At 40.7% G+C, this 21,040-nt stretch overlaps 1 protein-coding gene across 6 annotated transcripts in view; it reads left to right on the plus strand.

Moving 5' to 3' along the window:
- The window catches only part of ADAMTSL3 (ADAMTS like 3), a 468,377-nt gene that overhangs the window by 307,475 nt on the left and 139,862 nt on the right, over positions 1-21,040 (plus strand). For all 6 annotated transcript variants that reach the window (XM_067030016.1, XM_067030022.1, XM_067030019.1 and 3 more), the window contains one exon: positions 943-1,072. In XM_067030016.1, coding sequence (XP_066886117.1) covers positions 943-1,072 — 130 coding nt within the window. The remainder of the gene's footprint in view (positions 1-942; positions 1,073-21,040) is intronic.

Here is a 21,040-nt window from a genome sequence, read left to right on the forward strand (position 1 = left end):
TCTTATTTTCCAATAATTTTTTTTTTGTCTCAACAAAAAAAGAAGAGTGGTTGAGACATGGACTTTGGGGTCAGACAGACCTGTCTAGCCTCAAAGGAAAAATGTGCCTGTGAAAGTTCATATTTGAACAGGGAAGCTGGTTGGCTGTATTGCATTTTGGAATCCCTCGGGTACAAAAGAAAGACCACTGAATTCGGAAGCAGGAAATCTGATTTTCAGTTTTGAATCTACCACTCTTTTGCAGTCTTCATTTCTCTCTCAACTGTTTCCTTATGCTTGAATTAATAAAATGGAGATAATGATACCATTCTTTTGACCTCACAAGATTATGGTGGGCTCAAATAATGTATTTGAAAGCACTTCATACACTGCAAATCACTTTCCCAGTGGGAGGCATTGCTGTTGTTTTTGCTAGTAATAGAAATATTACTAATGATAGTATTAGTGAACAGAAACTCCAACTCTAATGAAAATTTAAATAAGGGTTATATGTCAAATTTAGCACATATTCAATTATATAAAGAGAGTGTTATTCTTTAGGAGCTGATATGAGAATTCCTCTTAGGGAAATTATTGTATATGTTTGGAAGGAACACTTTGATGATTCACTAGAGGGAACTCCTAGCTTTGAGCATATTTGGAATGCAGATCAGTCCGAAGGTGGATGGGGAGTCGGGATGCTTCTTAATGTCTTAAAGTGAGTATCTTTGGGGGAGGGACAGTAGAGGGACTAAGTTTAAAAGGTGATGGAGAGAATATCAAAGACTGGGAGACTTTGCAAAATGCAAAGTCGTTTGCTCCACCTGTACCCTGAAATGCAGGCTTCAGCCACGTAATATGGTCAAAAGGGCAGTAGCTTAAGAATGAGAAGTCTCAAGACCCTGTTTTCTTTTTTCCCCACAATGAGTTATTCTAAGTCATTTGCACTTTTTCTCTTTCCAGGCCATCAAGAAGCCATTGCAGTGTGCTTACACATCCAGACCCAGCAGACAGTCAATGACTCCTTGTGTGATATGGTCCACCGTCCTCCAGCAGTGAGCCAGGCTTGTAACACGGAACCCTGCCCACCCAGGTATGTGCTGTCTCATGCTCCCAGGACACACCTTCTGAATGGTAACACCCTCCCTTGCAGAGAAACATGTGTGTGCATTGAGACTGGTGGGTCCACCCAAAGTACATCAGCCTGGCTTACTTCAGAGTTCTCCCTTCTCTGTTCAAGTTATGCCCCATCCAGATTCTTGCTAAGATGCACAGATACTGCCAGGTTCAGCAGGAAACCCCTTTAGTCTGACTTTTGTTTGCATCAAACATGAATGAACATGAACTGGCCTGCTGCTGGCAAAGCCATGAGGTCAGCAGTTTTGTTCTGTCTCCTGTCTGTCTCCTCAAGAACATTTCTTTGCCTAAAGCCACATCCAAGAGCACAGGATCTGAGGTCGAGTTGGCACTGGTACACAGTAGGTGCTTAGTCCATATTTGTTGAATGACTGAGTGATCTCCTATTTGGTACCTAGAACTCACACCAGTGTGTTCTTACCTTCCCACTGATTTACCATAGATCTCAAGATTATGGGGTGTAATGTTACAGGCCCCAAAGAGTAGGCAAGATTGACTTCTTTTTGGTCTCCTTGGTCTGAAAGTTTGAACTTAAAAGTTAATCTGCTTCCTCTCACAAGTCCTTTTAAGATCCTGGGGAATTTTATCAGAAGGAAGGGTAGGTTTTCCCCCTCTTCCTCTATCCCTATGTGTTGCTGGCTACAGAGGATTATAACTCAGCATCACTAGTCTGTCACACAAGACCTTCCAAAATCCAGGCTCCATTTTTTTCTCTTCTCTATCCTTTACCTTTATAATCTTGACCACTCTTCTGTGATAAATTTAAAACCAAAAATTTAAAGCCCATTCCCAATCACCTCCTCTCTCTTGTTGCCAGATTCTCTTTCCTGCCTCTTAGTAATTATATCACCTATCTAATGAGGTACCCGTATTCACTAAAGGTGAGTTTAGTTATGTCTAGGACCCTGAGTAATTGAGGAAGTTTATTGTGTCCGGTGCCATACGGGAGTAAGGATAGGTTTTTATGTTCATTCAGGAAATAAGTTGTGCTTCTGGAGTTCTCTTGATCTTTCTGATTTTGATTCCATGAGATGTGTTGGCTATGAAGCAGAAACTCCTGCCTTCATGGTCTGAAAGTGGTGAGGGTGAGGATCAAATAAGTCAGGGCATCCTGGAGAGCCAGTCTTATATATCCCACAGGTGGGCCCTTTCCTTGTGGGTCTTGCTCTCTAACCTGCAGAGTCTTAGGAAGAGACCAGCTCAATGCGTGCTTCATCCCTGGGGAGACCACACCTGCAGTGAGCCAGACACAGGGTTTTATAGAGCCATATTTCTTTTTTAAAAAAAATTTATTGGAGTATAGTTGCTTTACAGTGTTGTGTTAGTTTCTGCTGTACAGCAAAGTGAATCAGCTATACGTATACATATATATCCCCTCCTTTTTGGATTTCCTTCGCATTTAGGTCACCACAGAGCATTGAGTAGAGTTCCCTGTGCTATACAGTAGGTTCTCATTAGGACATGGAAGCAACCTAAATGTCCATCAGCAAAGGAATGGATAAAGATGTGGTCCATTGCCATATTTCTCATTTAAGTTGTCGGCTAAGGAAATACGGGGAACTTCTTTTTTTTTTTTTAACATCTTTATTTGAGTATAACTGTTTTACAATAGTGTGTTAGTTCTCCTTTACAAAAAAGTGAATCAGTTATACATATACATATGTTCCCATATCTCTTCCCTCTTGCGTCACCCTCCCTATCCCACCCCTCTAGGTGGTCACAAAGCACAGAGTTGAACTCCCTGTGCTATGTGGCAGCTTCCCACTAGCTATCTAATTTACATTTGGTAGTGTGTATATGTCCCTGCCACTCTCTCACATCGTCACAGCTTACCCTTCCCCCTCCCCGTATCCTCAAGTCCATGCTCTAGTAGGTCTGTGTTTTATTCCTGTCCTACCACTGATCTCTTCATGACATTTTTTTTTCTTAGATTCCATATATATGTGTTAGCATACAGTATTTGTTTTTCTCCTTCTGACTTACTTCACTCTATATGACACACTCCAGGTCTATCCACCTCATTACAAATAACTCAGTTTCATTTCTTTTTATGGCTGAGTAGTATTCCATTGTATATATGTGCCACATCTTCTTTATCCATTCATCTGTTGATGGACATTTAGGTTGCTTCCATGTCCTGGCTATCGTAAATAGAGCTGCAATGAACATTTTGGTACATGACTCTTTTTCAATTATGGTTTTCTCAGGGTATACGCCTAGTAGTGCGGTTGCGGGGTCATATCGTAGTTCTATTTGTAGTTTTTTAAGGAACCTCCATACTGTTCTCCATAGTGGCTGTATCAATTTACATTCCTACCAGCAGTGCAAGAGGGTTCCCTTTTCTCCACACCCTCTCCAGCATTTATTGTTTCTAGAGTTTTTCGGGGAACTTCTTGACTTGCATTAGAGCCATCTTGCTGTGCTCAGCTGAGATGAGGCAGTAAAGACCTACAGACTTACTTTGGTGAGCAAGGCCCAGAAACAGCATAGGGAAATCTTCTTTCCTGGACATCCCATTTCCACCCCCAGGTTTACTGAATTCCAGAGTCATCCGTACCAGAGCACTAGCAGAAAATTGCAGAAGAGACAATACAGTAGGACTATTAGGATCTAACTGGACGTCAGGATGCCCACTTTGTCAAGTCTGTCCAGAGCTTTCCAAGAACATTAAGTATATGGAAGGTGGTGCTGAGGCTATAACCATTTGGAACGACCCTTTCATCTTTTTTTTTTAACACCTTTAATGGAGTATAATTGCTTTACAGTGGTGTTAGTTTCTGCTTTATAACAAAGTGAATCAGTTTTACATATATCTCCATATCACTTCCCTCTTGTGTCTCCCTCCCTCGCACCTTCCCTATCCCACCCCTCTAGGTGGTCACAAAGCACCAAGCTGATCTCCCTGTGCTATGCAGCTGCTTCCCACTAGCTATCTGTTTTATACTTGGTAGTGTATATATGTCCTTGCCACTCTCTCAGTTTGTCCCAGCTTACCCTACCCCCTCCCCGTGTCCTCAAGCCCATTCTCTAGTAGGTCTACGTCTTTATTCCCATCTTGCCCCTAGGTTCTTCAGATCCATTCTTTTTTTTTTTAGATTCCATATATATGTGTTAGCATATGATACTTGTTTTTCTCTTTCTGACTTACTTCACTCTGTATGACAGACTCTAGATCCATCCACCTCACTACAAATAACTCAACTGCATTTCTTTTTAAGGCTGAGTAATATTCCATTGTATATATTTGCCACATATTCTTTATCCATTCATCTGTCAATGGACACTTAGGTTGTTTCTGTATCCTGGCTATTGTAAATAGAGCTGCAATGAACATCGTGCTACATGACTCTTTTTGAATTATGGTTTTCTCAGAGTATATGCCCAGTAGTGGGATTGCTGGGTCGTATGGTAGTTCTATTTGTGGTTTTTTAAGGAACCTCCATACTGTTCTCCATAGTGGCTGTATCAATTTACATTCCCACCAACAGTGCAAGAGGGTTCCCTTTTTGCCACACCCTCTCCAGCATTTATTGTTTGTAGATTTTTTGATGATGGCCGTTCTGACTGGTGTGAGATGAAACCTCATTGTAGTTTTGATTTGCATTTCTCTAATGATTAATGATGTTGAGCATTCTTTCATGTGTTTGTTAGCAATCTGTATATCTTCTTTGGAGAAATGTCTATTTAGGTCTTCTGCCCATTTTTGGATTGGGTTGTTTGTTTTTTTGATATTGAGCTGCATGAGCTGCTTGTAAATTTTGGAGATTAATCCTTTGTCAGTTCCTTCACTTGCAAATATTTTCTCCCATTCTGAGGGTTGTCTCCTCGTCTTTTTTATGTTTTCCTTTGCTGTGCAAAAACGTTTAAGTTTCATACGTCCCATTTGTTTATTTTTGTTTTTATTTCCATTTCTCTAGGAGGTGGGTCAAAAAGGATATGGCTGTGATTGATGTCATAGAGTGTTCTGCCTATGTTTTCCTCTAAGAGTTTGATAGTGTCTGGCCTTACATTTGGGTCTTTAATACGTTTTGAGTTTATTTTTGTATATGGTGTTAGGGAGTGTTCTAATTTTATTCTTTTACATGTAGCTGTCCAGTTTTCCCAGCACCACTTATTGAAGAGGCTGTCTTTTCTCCATTGTATATTCTTGCCTCCTTTATCAAAAATAAGGTGACCATATGTGTGTGGGTTTATTTCTGGGCTTTCTATCCTGTTCCACTGGTCTGTATTTCTGTTTTTGTGCGACTACCATACTGTCTTGATCACTGTAATTTTGTAGTATAGTCTGAACTCAGGGAGCCTGATTCCTCCAGCTCTGTTTTTCTTTCTCAGGCTTGCTTTGGCTATTTGGGGTCTTTTGTTTTTCCATACACATTGTGAAATTTTTTGTTCTAGTTCTGTGAAAAATGCCAGTGGTAGTTTGATAGGGATGCGTTGAATCTGTAGATTGCTTTGAGTAGTAGACTCATTTTCACAAAGTTGATTCTTCCAATCCAGGAACATTGTACATCTCTCCATCTATTTGCATCCTCTTTAATTTCTTCCATCGCTGTCTTATAATTTTCTGCATACAGGTCTTTTGTTTCCTTAGGTAGGTTTATTCCTAGGTATTTTATTCTTTTTGTTGCAATGGTAAGTGGGAGAGTTTTCTTAATATCACTTTCAGATTTTTCATCCTTAGTGTATAGGAATGCAGAATATTTCTGTGCATTAATTTTGTGTCCTGCTACTTTACCAAATTCATTGATTAGCTGTAGTTTTCTGGTAGCTTATTAAGGATTCTCTATGTATTGTATCATGTCATCTGCAAACAGTAACAGTTTTACTACTTCTTTTCTGATTTGGATTCCTTTTATTTCTTTTTCTTCTCTGATTTCTGTCGCTAAAACTTCCAAAACTATGTTGAATAATAGTGGTGAGAGTGGACAACCTTGTCTTATTCCTGATTTTGGTGGAAATGATTTCAGTTTTTCACCATTGAGGACGATGTCGGCTGTGGGTTTGTCATATATGCCCTTTATTCTGTTGAGGTAAGTTCCCTCTATGTGTACTTTCTGGATGGTTTTCATCATAAATGGGTGTTGAATTTTGTCAAAAGCTTTCTCTGCATCTATTGAGATGATCATATGGTTTTTCTCCTTCAATTTGTTAATATGGTGTATCACATTGATTGATTTTCATGTATTGAAGAATCCCTGCATTCCTGGGATAAACCCCACGTGATCATGTTGTATGATCGTTTTTTTTTTAACATCTTTATTTGAATATAACTGTTTTACAATAGTGTGTTAGTTTCTCCTTTACAACAAAGTGAATCAGTTATACATATACATAGGTTCCCATATCTCTTCCCTCTTGTGTCACCCACCCTCCCACCCTCCCTATCCCACCCCTCTAGGTGGTCACAAAGCACAGAGGTGAACTCCCTGTGCTATGTGGCAGCTTCCCACTAGCTATCTAATTTACATTTGGTAGTGTGTATATGTCCCTGCCACTCTCTCACATCGTCACAGCTTACCCTTCCCCCTCCCCATATCCTCAAGTCCATGCTCTAGTAGGTCTGTGTTTTATTCCTGTCCTACCACTAATCTCTTCATGACATTTTTTTTTCTTAGATTCCATATATATGTGTTAGCATACGGTATTTGTTTTTCTCCTTCTGACTTACTTCACTCTGTATGACAAACTCCAGGTCTATCCACCTCATTACAAATAACTCAGTTTCATTTCTTTGTATGGCTGAGTAATATGCCATTGTATATATGTGCCACATCTTCTTTATCCATTCATCTTTTGATGGACATTTAGGTTGCTTCCATGTCCTGGCTATCGTAAATAGAGCTGCAGTAAACATTTTGGTACATGACTCTTTTTGAGTTATGGTTTTCTCAGGGTATACGCCTAGTAGTGGGATTGTGGGGTCATATGGTAGTTCTATTTGTAGTTTTTTAAGGAACCTCCATACTGTTCTCCATAGTGTCTGTATCAATTTACATTCCTACCAGCAGTGCAAGAGGGTTCCCTTTTCTCCACACCCTCTCCAGCATTTATTGTTTCTAGAGTTTTTGATGATGGCCATTCTGACCGGTGTGAGATGATATCTCATTGTAGTTTTGATTTGCATTTCTCTAATGGTTAATGATGTTGAGCATTCTTTCATGTGTTTGTTGGCAATCTGTATATCTTCTTTGGAGAAATGTCTATTTAGGTCTTCTGCCCATTTTTGGATTGGGTTGTTTGTTTTTTTGTTACTGAGCTGCCTGAGTTGCTTATAACTTTTGGAGATTAATCCTTTGTCAGTTGCTTCATTTGCAAATATTTTCTCCCATTCTGAGGGTTGTCTTTTGGTCTTGTTTATGGTATCCTTTGCTGTGCAAAAGCTTTTAAGTTTCATTAGATCCCATTTGTTTATTTTTGTTTTTATTTCCATTTCTCTAGGAGATGGGTCAAAAAGGATCTTGCTGTGATTGATGTTATAGAGTGTTCTGCCTATGTTTTCCTCTAAGAGTTTGATAGTGTCTGGCCTTACATTTAGGTCTTTTACCCATTTTGAGTTTATTTTTGTGTGTGGTGCTAGGGAGTGTTCTAATTTCATACTTCTACAGGTAGCTGTCCAGTTTTCCCAGCATCACTTGTTGAAGAGGCTGTCTTTTCTCCACTGTGTATTCTTCCCTCCTTTATCAAAGATAAGGTGACCATATGTGTGTGGGTTTATCTCTGGGCTTTCTATCCTGTTCCATTGATCTATATTTCTGTTTTTGTGCCGGTACCATACTGGCTTGATTACTGTGGCCTTGTAGTATAGTCTGAAGTCAGGGAGCCTGATTCCTCCAGCTCCATTTTTCGTTCTCTAGATTGCTTTGGCTATTCGGGGTCTTTTGTGTTTCCATACAAATTGGGAATTTTTTAGTTCTAGTTCTGTAAAAAATGCCAGTGGTAATTTGATAGGGATTGCATTGAATCTGTAGACTGCTTTGGGTAATAGAGTCATTTCCACAATGTTGATTCTTTCAATCCAAGAACATGGTATATCTCTCCACCTATTTGTATCATCTTTAATTTCGTTCATCAGTGTCTTATAGTTTTCTGCATACAGGTCTTTTGTCTCCTTAGGTAGGTTTATTCCTAGATATTTTATTCTTTTTGTTGCAGTGGTAAATGGGAGTGTTTTCTTAATTTCACTCTCAGATTTTTCATCATTAGTGTATAAGAATGCCAGAGATTTCTGTGCATTAATTTTGTATCCTGCTACTTTACCAAATTCATTGATTAGCTCTAGTAGTTTTCTGGTAGCATCCTTAGTATTCTCTATGTATAGTATCATGTCATCTGCAAACAATGACAGCTTTACTTCTTCTTTTCCTATTTGGATTCTTTTTATTTCTTTATTTTCTCTGATTGCTGTGGCTAGAACTTCCAAAACCAGGTTGAATAAGAGTGGTGAGAGTGGGCAACCTGGTCTTATTCCTGATCTTAGTGGAAATGGTTTCAGTTTTTCACCATTGAGAACGATGCTGGCTGTGGGTTTGTCATATATGGCCTTTATTATGTTGAGGAAAGTTCCCTCTATGCCTACTTTCTGCAGGGTTTTTATCATAAATGGGTGTTGAATTTTGTCAAACGCTTTCTCTGCATCTATTGAGATGATCATATGGTTTTTCTCCTTCAGTTTGTTGATATGGTGTATCACGTTGATTGATTTGCGTATATTGAAGAATCCTTGCATTCCTGGGAGAAACCCCACTTGATCATGGTGTATGATCCTTTTAATGTGCTGTTGGATTCTGTTTGCTAGTATTTTGTTGTGGATTTTTGCATCTATGTTCATCAATGATATTGGCCTGTAGTTTTCTTTCTTTATGACGTCTTTGTCTGGTTTTGGTATCAGGGTGATGTTGGCCTCATAGAATGAGTTTGGGAGTGTTCCTCCCTCTGCTATGTTTTGGAAGAGTTTGAGAAGGACAGGTGTTAGCTCTTCTCTAAATGTTTGATAGAATTCACCTGTGAAGCCATCTGGTCCTGGGCTTTTGTTTATTGGAAGATTTTTAATCACAGTTTCAATTTCAGTGCTTGTGATTGGTCTGTTCATATTTTCTATTTCTTCCTGGTTCAGTCTCGGCAGCTGTGCATTACTAAGAATTTGTCCATTTCTTCCCGGTTGTCCATTTTATTGGCATAGAGTTGCTTGTAGTAATCTCTTGTATTTCTGCAGTGTCAGTTGTTACATCTCCTTTTTCATTTCTAATTCTATTGATTTGAGTCTTCTCCCTTTTTTTCTTGATGAGTCTGGCTAATGGTTTATCAATTTTATTTATCTTCTCAAAGAACCAGCTTTTACTTTTATTGATCTTTGCTATTGTTTCCTTCATTTCTTTTTCATTTATTTCTGATCTGATCTTTATGATTTCTCTCCTTCTGCTAAATTTGGGGGTTTTTTGTTCTTCCTTCTCTAATTGCTTTACGTGCAAAGTTAGGTTGTTTATTCAAGGTGTTTCCTGTTTCTTAAGGTATGATTGTATTGCTATAAACTTCCCTCTTAGAACTGCTTTTGCTGTATCCCATAGCTTTTGGGTCATCATGTCTCCATTGTCATTTGTTTCTAAGTACTTTTTGATTTCCTCTTTGATTTCTTCAGTGATCACTTCATTATTAAGTAGTGTATTATTTAGCCTCCATGTGTTTGTATTTTTTACAGATCTTTTCCTGTAATTGATATCTAGTCTCATAGTGTTGTGGTCATAAAAGATACTTGATACGATTTCAATTTTCTTAAATTTACCAAGGCTTGATTTGTGACCCAAGATATGATCTGTCCTGGAGAATGTTCCATGAGCATTTGAGAAGAAAGTGTATTCTGTTGTTTTTGGATGGAATGTCCTATAAATATCAATTAAGTCCATCTTGTTTAATGTATCATTTAAAGCTTCTGTTTCCTTATTTATTTTCATTTTGGCTGATCTGTCCATTGGTGAAAGTGGGTTGCTAAAGTCCCCTACTATGATTGTGTTACTGTCGATTTCCCCATTTATGGCTGTTAGTATTTCCCTTATGTATTGAGGTGCTCCTATGTTGGGTGCATAAATATTTACAATTGTTATATCTTCTTCATGGATCGATCCTTTGATCATTATGTAGTGTCCTTCTTTGTCTCTTGTAATAGTTTTTATGTGAAAGTCTATTTTGTCTGATATGAGAATTGCTACTCCAGCTTTCTTCTGATTTCCGTTTGCACAGAAGATCTTTTTCCATCCCCTCACTTTCAGTCTGTAAGTGTCCCTAGGTCTGAAGTGGGTCTCTTGTAGACAGCATATATATGGGTCCTGTTTTTGTATCCATTCAGCCAGTCTGTGTCTTTTGGTGGGAGCACTTAATCCATTTACATTTAAGGAAATTATTGATATGTATGTTCCTATTACCATTTTCTTAATTTTTTATTGGGTTTGTTATTGTAGGTCTTTTCCTTCTCTTGTGTTTCTTGCTTAGAGAAGTTCCTTTAGCATTTGTTTTAAAGCTGGTTTGGTGGTGCTGAACTCTGTTAGCTTTTGCTTGTCTGTAAAGGTTTTACTTTCTCCATCAAATCTGAATGAGATCCTTGCTGGGTAGAGTAATCTTGGTTGTAGGTTTTTTTCCTTCATCACTTTAAGTATGTCTTGCCACTCCCTTCTGGCTTGTAGAGTTTCTGCTGAAAGATCAGATGTTAACCTTATAGGGATTCCCTTGTGTGTTATTTGTTGTTTTTCCCTTGCTGCTTTTAATATGTTTTCTTTGTATTTAATTTTTGACAGTTTGATTATTATGCGTCTTGGCGTGTTTATCCTTGGGTTTATTCTGTATGGGACTCTCTGTGCTTCCTGGATTTGATTGACTATTTCCTTTCCTATATTAGGGAAGTTTTCAACTATTATCTCTTCAAATATTTTCTCAGTCCCTTTCTTTTTCTCTTCTTCTTCTGAGACCCCTATGATTCGAATGTTGGTGTGTTTAGTGTTGTCCCAGAGGTCTCTGAGACTGTCCTCAGTTCTTTTCATTCTTTTTTCTTTCTTCTGCTCTGCAGTAGTTATTTCCACTATTTTATCTCCCAGGTCACTTATCCGTCCTTCTGCCTCAGTTATTCTGCTATTGATCCCATCTAGAGTATTTTTCATTTCATTTATTGTGTTGCTCATCGTTACTTGCTTCCTCTTTATTTCTTCTAGGTCCTTGTTAACTGTTTCTTGCAATTTGTCTATTCTATTTCCAAGATTTTGAATCATCTTTACTATCATTAGTCTGAATTCTTTTTCAGGTAGACTGGCTATTACCTCTTCATTTGTTAGGTCTGGTGTGTTTTTATCTTGCTCCTTCATCTGCTGTGTGTTTTTCTGTCTTCTCATTTTGCTTATCTTACTGTGTTTGGGGTCTCCTTTTTGCAGGCTGCAGGTTCGTAGTTCTCTCTGTTTTTGGTGGCTGTCCCCAGTGGCTGAGGTTGGTTCAGTGGGTTGAACAGGTTTCCTGGTTGGGGGGACTAGTGCCTCTGTTCTGGTGGATGAGGGTGGATCTTGTCTTTCTGGTGGGCAGGTCCACGTCTGGTGGTGTGTATGGGGATGTTGGTAGCCTTATTATGATTTTAGGCAGCCTCTCTGCTAATGGATGGGGCTGTAGACCTGTCTTGCTCTTTGTTGGGCATAGGGTGTCCAGCAGTGTTCGTTGCTGGTCCTTGAGTGAAGCTGGGTCTTGGTGTTGAGATGGAGGTCTCTGGGAGATTTTCGCCGTTTGATATTACGTGGAGCTGGGAGGTCTCTTGTGGACCAGTTTCCTGAGGTTGGTTCTCCCACCTCAGACACACAGCCTTGACACCTGGCTGGAGTGCCAAGAGCCTTTACTCCACACTGCTCAAAATAAAAGGGAGAAAAAATAGAAAGGAAAGAAAGGAAGGAAGGAAGGAAGGAAGAAAGGAAGGGAGGGAGGAAGAAAGGAAGGGAGAAAGGAAGAAAGGAAGGGAGGAAGGAAGGAGGGGAGGAAGGAAGGAAGGAAGTAGGAAAGAAAGGAGGGAAGAAAGAAAGGGACAAGACAAAATAAAGTAGGATAAAATATAGTTATTAAAATAAAAAATAATTATTAAGAAGAAAAATTTGTATTAAAGAAAAAAAAGCAAAAAAAAAATCCAAGAACAACAACAGCAACAACAACAACAAAAACAAAAACAAAAAACACAAAAATGGGTTGGTCTAACCCTAGGACAAATGGTGAAAACAAAGCTATACAGACAAAATCTCACACAGCAGCACTCACATACACACTCACAAAAAGAAAAAAGGGGAAAATAATAGTATATCTTGCTCCCAAAGTCCACCTCCTCATCTTGGGATATTTCGCTGTCTATTCAGGTTTTACACAGATGCAGGGCACTTCAAGTTGGGTGTGGAGCTTTAATTCACAGCTTCTGAGGCTGCTGGGAGAGACCTCCCCCTCTCTTTGTTCGCACAGCTCCTGGGGTTCAGCTTTGGACTTGGCCCCGCCTCTGCGCGTAGGTCGTCCGAGGACGTTTGCCCTTCGCTCAGACAGGACGGGGTTAAAGGAGCAGCTGATTCTGGGGCTCTGGCTCACTCAGGCCCGGGGGAGGGAGGGGCACAGATGTGGGGTGAGCCTGTGACCTCAGAGGCTGGCGTGACGCTGCACCGGCCCGAAGCGCACCGTGCGTTTTCCCGGGGAAGCTGTCCCTGGATCCCAGGACCCCGGCAGTGGCGGGCTGCACAGGCTTCCGGGAGGGGCGGTGTGGAGAGTGACCTGTGCTGGCACACACGCCTCTTGGTGGCGGCATTAGCAACCCTAGCGTCCCACACCTGTCTCTGTTGTCCATGCCGACAGCCGCGGCTCGCGCCCGTTTCTGGAGCTACTTTACGCGGTGCCCTTAAACCCCTCTCCTCGCTCCCCAGGAAGCGAAGAGGCAAGAAAAAGTGTCTTGTCTCTTCGGTAGCTCTGCGCCTGTTTCTGGAGCTCCTTTAAGCGGCGCGCTTAAACCCCTCTCCTCACGCACCAGGAGGCAAAGAGGGAAGAAAAGGTCTCTTGCCTCTTCGGCAGCTCCAGACTTCAACTGGATGCCCTCCCGGCCGTGGCGCACTAACCCCTTCAGGCTGTTTTCACTCTGCCAACTCCAGACCTTTCCCTGGGATCCGCCTGAGGCTCAGTTCCCAGCCCCACCTGCCCCTGCGGGTGAGCAGACAAGCCTCTGGGGCTGGTGAGTGCCGGTCGGCACTGATCCTCTGCGGAATCTCTTGGCTTTGCCCTCCGCACCCTGTTGCTGCGTTCTCCTCCGCGGCTCCGGAGCTTCCCCCTCCGCCACCCGCAGTCTCCGCCCGCGAAGCGGCTCCTAGTGTGTGGGAACCTTTCCTCCTTCACGGCTCCCTCCCACTGGTGCAGATCCCGTCCCTATTCTTTTGTCTCTGTTTATTCTTTTTTCTTTTGCCCTACCCAGGTACATGGGGAGTTTCTTGCCTTTGGGGAGGTCTGAGGTCTTCTGCCAGCGTTCGGTGGGTGTTCTATAGGAGAAGTTCCACGTGTAGATGTATTTCTGATGTATCTGTGAGGAGGAAGGTGATCCCCGTGTCTTACTCTTCTGCCATCTTCTCGCTCCCCCTGTATGATCGTTTTAATGTGCTGTTGGATTCTGTTTGCTAGTATTTTGTTGAAGATGTTTGCATCTATGTTCATCAGTGATATCGGCCTGTAGTTTTCTTTCTTTGTGACATCTTTGTCTGGTTTTGGTATCAGGGTGATGGTGGACTCGTAGAATGAGTTTGGGAGTGTTCCTCCCTCTGCTATATTTTGGAAGAGGTTGAGAAGGATAGGTGTTAGCTCTTCTCTAAATGTTTGATAGAATTCGCCTGTGAAGCCATCTGGTCCTGGGCTTTTGTTTGTTGGAAGATTTTTAATCACAGTTTCAATTTCAGTGCTTGTGATTGGTCTGTTCATATTTTCTATATCTTCCTGGTTCAGTCTCGGCAGTTTGTGCATTTCTAAGAATTTGTCCATTTCTTCCAGGTTGTCCATTTTACTGGGATAAAATTGCTTGTAGCAATATCTCATGATCCTTTGTATTTCTGCAGTGTCAGTTGTTATTTCTCTTTTTTCATTTCTAATTCTGTTGATTTGAGTCTTCTCCCTTTTTTTCTTGATGCATCTGGCTAATGGTTTGTCAATTTTGTTTACCTTCTCAAAGAACAAGCTTTTAGTTTTATTGAGCTTTGCTATTGTTTCCTTCATTTCTTTTTCATTTATTTCTGATCTGATCTGTATGATTTCTTTATTTCTGCTAACTTTGGGTACTTTTTGTGCTTCTTTCTGTAATTGCTTTAGGTGTAAGTTTAGGTTGTTTATTTGAGATGTTTCCTGTTTCTTAAGGTAGGATTGTATTGCTATAAAATTCCCTCTTAGAACTGCTTTTGCTGTATCCCATAGGTTTTGGGTCATTGTGTTTTCATTGTCATTTGTTTCTAGGTATTTTTTTAATTTCCTCTTTGATTTCTTCACTGATCTCTTGGTTATTAAGTAGTGTATTTTTTAGCCTCCATGTGTTTTACAGATTTTTTTACTGTGATTGATATCTAGTCTCATAGTGTTGTGGTCATAAAAGATACTTGATACGATTTCAATTTTCTTAAATTTACCAAGGCTTGATTTGTGACCCAAGATATGATCTATCCTGGAGAATGTTCCATGAGCATTTGAGAAGAAAGTGTATTCTGTTGTTTTTGGATGGAATGTCCTATAAATATCAATTAAGTCCATCTTGTTTAATGTATCATTTAAAGCTTCTGTTTCCTTATTTATTTTCATTTTGGCTGATCTGTCCATTGGTGAAAGTGGGTTGCTAAAGTCCCCTACTATGATTGTGTTACTGTCGATTTCCCCATTTATGGCTGTTAGTATTTCCCTTATGTATTGAGGTGCTCCTATGTTGGGTGCATAAATATTTACAATTGTTATATCTTCTTCATGGATTGGTCCCTTGATCATTATGTAGTGTCCTTCTTTGTCTCTTTGTCTCTGCCCCATCCCTCCTCTGAGGCCCTGTAAGATGGAGACTACCCATCTGAACTGGGGTAAGAGAAGGGGAAATACAGGAGGTGAAAAACATAGTTTAATATCTCAACATATTTTCCCACAAAATTGGAATCATGCCCTATGTGATTTTGTAAACTGCTTCCTTAAACTTGAGTCTTGGAATGGGGTAGAAGGAAGAGTTAAGCAAACAGAAACATAAATAAGTATATTACTTAAATTATAATAAATGCTATAAAGAAACAGAAAATATCTCAGAAACAAGAGTAACGTGAGGACCTAATATAGATTGGTGGGGGTTGAGGGTTGGGTGCAGGTGGTCAGAGGAGGCCTTTCTGAGGAAGTTCTATGTGAGTTGAGATGTGAAAGAGGAGTAGAAGTTGGCCAGGGGAAGTGTAGAGGAAGGAGTGCAGAAGGAACAGCATGTGCAAAAACCCCGAGGAAAGGAAGAAGTTGGTGTGGTCAGGAAACTGGACAGAAAGGAAGTCAGTGTATCCTGAGATGAGATCAGACATGGCAGGGCCATGGTAGGCATTTAGACGTGATCCAGAGAATCAGTGGGGAGCCACTGGAGGCTTTAAACAATGAAATGATAAAGTCACATTTTTAAAAGACTGCTCAAACCCTGAAATGGGGAGAACAATGATAGAGATGGTGAGATCAATTACAAATTTTTAATAAATGTCCTTAAACGAGGTACCCAACCTGCCACAATTCCACTTGAGTATCCCCCATTTAAAGCCGGCTTCCATGTGAATCTGCAATAGTTTTTCCTTAGCTTGTCATTTCCTTTTTACTGTTTATATAGTGCCGCAAATATTCATCATCAAGATGTTGACTCTGCTTTTAGATTTGTAGCCATGAATATCATTGCATCTCTGCTGTCTGTTCCAGAAATGCTCAGAGCATCCTTCAAAAATACTGCTTCCCAAATCATGCCCCTCTGTGCTCCAGGGTTTTGCAGAGGTGTTCTTGTTTTGTTTTAAAATTTGATTGAAGTATAGTTAATTTACAATGTTGTGTTAATTTCTTCTGTACAACAAAGTGACTCAGTTATATATATATTCTTTTTCATACTTTTTCATTATGGTTTATCACACGATATTGAATATAGTCCCCTGTGCTATACAGTAGGACCTTGATGTTTATCCATCCTATATATAATAGTTTGCATCTGCTAATCCCAAGCTCCCAATACTTCCCTCCCCAAACCCCTCCCTCTTGGCAACCACAAGTCTGTTCTCTATGTCTGTGAGTCTATTTTTGTTTCATAGATATGTTGATTTGTGCCATATTTTAGATTCCACATATAAGTGATATCATATGATATTTGTCTTAGTATAATTCCCAGGTCTTATCCATTCCTAACTGCCTTGATTCAGATGTTTTGACTGAATGATTTCTTAGTTCCTAAATAACTCCTGCTTCTAGTGTTTCCCTGATCCATATGCACACATGTGACTATGTGAAAGATCCTTCTAAATTGTAGAATGACCGTGTGAACCTCTACAAAAAACCCTTCAATGACTTCCCTTTACCTGTGGAAAATCCACATTCTTTACTTTGGCATAGTATTTGTTTCCTTGGGCTACCATAACAAAATACCACAAACTGAGCAGCTTAAACAATAGAAGTTTATTGTCTCACCAATCTGGAGACTAGAAATCCATAAACAAGGTGTTTTGGCAGGGTTGGTTCCTTCAGAGGGCTGTGAGGGAAAACATGTTCTGTGCCTCTCTCCTAACTTCTGGTAGCTTGAGCATTCCTTAGCTTGTGGATGGCATTCCTCACGTGTTTTCATATGTCTCTGTATGTCTCTGCATCGAAATTTCCCTTTTATAAGGTCACTACACATATTGGATCAGGGCCCAATATCTAATGACCTCATCCTACCTTGATCATCTGTAAGGACCCTATTTCCAAATAAAGTCACATTTCTAGGCACTAGCAGTTAGGACTTCAACATCTTTTTGAAGAAAAGAGTTCAACCCATAACAGCAAATAAAGTCTTTGTTACCCTGGTTTAGGTTCTTGAACCATATTTCCTGTCATGACCACTCTCACCTCATCACACGCTACACACACACACACACACACACACACACACACACACACACACACACACAGGCGCTCACGCTGAGGAACTTGCCCAGAAGCCACACTAAATTATTCACTATGACCCATGTTCATGCTCATTCATGCCTTCTGGGCCTTTGCACATACTGTGCCCTCTGCCTGGAGCCCTTCTCCGGGAAATAAGCTAACACTCTCCCATAAAAGTAAGCAGTGGCTCACTTCTCACTGGTATAATGAAGTCCAACAATGGACCCTGACCTTAGACACTTGATAGGGGTAAGTCTTAATAGTCCAGAGAGAAGTGGGAATGGGTCAGGGAAACGGGATAGAGCCCTAGTTCTACCTCCATCAAGGCATTTCAGACATGTCCCTTAGCTCTCTGTGCCTAGCTTCTTGTTTTTTTTTTTTTTTTAATTTTTTTTTTTGCGGTATGCGGGCCTCTCACTGTTGTGGCCTCTCCCGTTGCGGAGCACAGGCTCCAGACGCACAGGCCTAGCGGCCATGGCTCACGGGCTTAGTTGCTCCGCGGCATGTGGGATCTTCCCGGACCAGGGCACGAACCCGTGTCTCCCGCATCGGCAGGCGGATTCTCAACCACTGCGCCACCAGGGAAGCCCATGTGCCTAGCTTCTTAATCTGAATGTTGACGAAAGGTGTCAGACTTTATGATCACCAAGGTCCCTTTCAGCTCTAGTCTTTCATTGTTGAGTCATGCTTTCAGGTTACATTTTTCACTCACATCTCTAGGACTCTGCCTAGTGTTTTTGCAATTATCCTCATATCTACTCATGAGTTGTTTGAAATGCTCAGGGTTTGTTTTAGTTCTAAGAATAACAGCCTTTGCCTGACCTGCCCAGGAGGCCAAGGCAGGGTTGAGTTTGTTTTGCAGTGCTGTCCTTCCTTGGCGTACCAATCAGGGCGAGATTTGACAACAAGTCTATAAACTGTTCCTTAAGGCTGCTGATGGAAGCATGCTGGTTTATTCACGCACCAGCCCACGTGCAGGATCCCTTCCTTCCCTCAGCCTCAGCGAGAGATCCTGCACATTATCTTCTTCAGCATCTTGCTCACAGAGCTTTCAAGCTAGGATTGAGGCAACACACAATGTATCTTGGCCACTTTGCAAAATTAAGGGTCTGCTTTTATGTGAAGAGAAATACTATTTTGAAGTTGCAAATTTAATAAACTTTTTGAAGGTTGAGAGTCATATTGGAAAAAAATCAGCAGAGACAAAGGGTTGATGCTAAAATAAAGGTAATTTTACAAAAATGTTTTAGGTTCTAGAAACCAGTGGGGTAGGAATAACAGGAACAGGGTGTTGCACAGTATTTCCATACAAATATTTACTGACTCCAAGGGCAATAGCAGTGAAATATTACTGCAGGGTGAAACTTACCAGTGAGATTGGATTGGACAGTCAGTAGATCTTTATTTACCCAAAGGCAAATGTATTTGATGTACTAACCTGAACTCTCCAAGGTGGGGTGTTATATGTTTATTTGCTTTTATGCGGTTACTCCCCTTGGTCTTTCCTATAACTGCTGAGTGTCTGCTATTTATGGAGTTTGCTTTTTCAAAGAGAGAGCCAGCGGTTTATAGAAACATGCGGGGTTACTTAATGGTCCCACTAGTCCAGGAAGAGCCTTCTTCTATGACAGGATTCAACACAGCTAGACAGGGAAGTAGGGAAACAGGAGGCAAGAGTAATGTGTTTCTGTACCGACTTGTTACCCAGTTCTTGAATTAAAAAAAAATTCTGTGTTTAGTTCATTGTCTGTTAATAAGAAACTGTTATCCATTTCTTGAATAAAAATGGTTCCACTTCTGGTTCCTTATGGCACTAATTGATTCTTCTAGTTACATACTTTCTTGAAAGCCTGATCATCCTGAAGTCACTTCAAATAAATTACATAGTTAAGCTGAGTTGTTTTAATAGTGCGACAACAGCCTTCTAATTATTTAGCCATGTAATCTGATTGTCATCAAAGTATGACCTATATATCTGCTATTGGTGATTTCCCTCACCTCTAAAGCTCCTGGAAATTTAGATATTAATAGGCTAATTAATAGGTTAACTTATATACTTCCAATTATATCCAATTCTATGGATAGCAGGAACTTAACATCTTCCTTTTTTTTTTTTTTTTTTTTTTTGCGGTACGCGGGCCTCTCACTATTGTGGCTTCTCCCGTTGCGGAGCACGGGCTCCGGACGCGCAGGCTCAGTAGCCATAGCTCAGGGGCCCAGCCGCTCCGCGGCATGTGGGATCTTCCCGGACCGGGGCATGAACCTGTGTCCCCTGCATCGGCAGGCGGACTCTCAACCACCGCGCCACCAGGGAAGCCCACATCTTCCTTTTAATTCGTGGGAAAGGACCCATGTTTTTTGCTTCTTTGTGAAAAAAAAGAAAAAAAGCTGCTGCTAATCACAACCTGAAGCCATTGTTTACCTGAGGCTGCTCGCTTGTGGAGAGGAAGGACAGACACAGATAGAGGCCTGGGACCAGATACCGCCCCAGATTACCTGTTGGCCCGGTGGTTGGATCGTCAGTGTCCTTACAGTGCTTCTGTGCCACATTGTCCATATAAGACCCTGTTCTAGACTGGAGACGCTGGAGGGCTAGATGGAGGCAAACAAAACTGAGACAGAAAGGGTTAAGAGACAGAGAAAAGGATTGAAGGAGGTGGAGGGAGAGAATTCCCTCTTCCAGTTGAGGCTGCAAAATGAAGTTCCAAAGCATGTAAAAAAATCTAATACTTGGGGCTTCCCTGGTGGCGCGGTGGTTGGGGGTCCGCCTGCCGATGCGGGGGATACGGGTTCGTGCCCCGGTCCGGGAGGATCCCACGTGCCGCGGAGCGGCTGGGCCCGTGGGCCATGGCCGCTGAGCCTGTGCTTCCGGAGCCTGCGCTCCGCGGCGGGAGAGGCCACAGCAGTGTGAGGCCCGCATACCAAAAAAAAAAAAAAAAATCTAATACTTATGAAGATAGTCCACAGATTCAGTAGTTGAAAGATGAATTCACCCCAGAAGAAATTAAAATATAAGAACAATCTGAAAAATACCTTAAACTAAGTATTATTGGGATCTTTGGAGAAATAACTAATAAATAATATCCATGTAAAGAACTAGAAATTTTGAAATAGAAACAGGCAGGAATGTGGTAAGAATAGATGTGTATTATAAAGAAAGCATTAGAAGACCTAGAAATGAAAAAAAGTCAATGAAATAAAAGAATAAGCTATAGACAATTGAAAGAGTTGGTGACTTGAAGATAGTGCTGAAGATGTCAAATGAATCAAACCACAGAAGGTTGATGATTTGGGGAAAAGAGAAGAAAGTGCAGAAATAGGGAAATAATGGCAGAGAAGCAAGATATTAAACTGTTTACTAAAACTCAGGAAAAAATACTTCTAGTATCAAGAGAAATAAGTGAAAACAAATCCCCACTTTGATAGGGCATAGTGAGACTGCAGAAAATCAAGGATGACAAGAAATTCTTAAAAGCTATGACATGAAAGACGTATTAACCCCAAGAACTTATTAACAAGTGGAGTTTCCAGAAAACAAAGGAATAACATCTTCAGAGAACTCAGGGAAAGTCATGATCGTCCTAGAGCTAAACTTGCTAAACTTTCAAGTAAATGAATGTGGATGTCCATTTTTAGCCTTGTGATGGACTAGATATCCTGAATGCCCTTTTGTTAAAGCTCCTAAAATACCAGGTAAGATATGTAAAAATAACTTGAAATGTAGAACTAAGCTTGTAAGAAAGTAGGGGAAATCCTCAGTAGCCAAAACGAAGCTGAGGCA

This window comes from Kogia breviceps, chromosome 3 (genome assembly GCF_026419965.1).
Source record: "Kogia breviceps isolate mKogBre1 chromosome 3, mKogBre1 haplotype 1, whole genome shotgun sequence".
Taxonomy (NCBI): Eukaryota; Metazoa; Chordata; class Mammalia; order Artiodactyla; family Physeteridae; genus Kogia; species Kogia breviceps.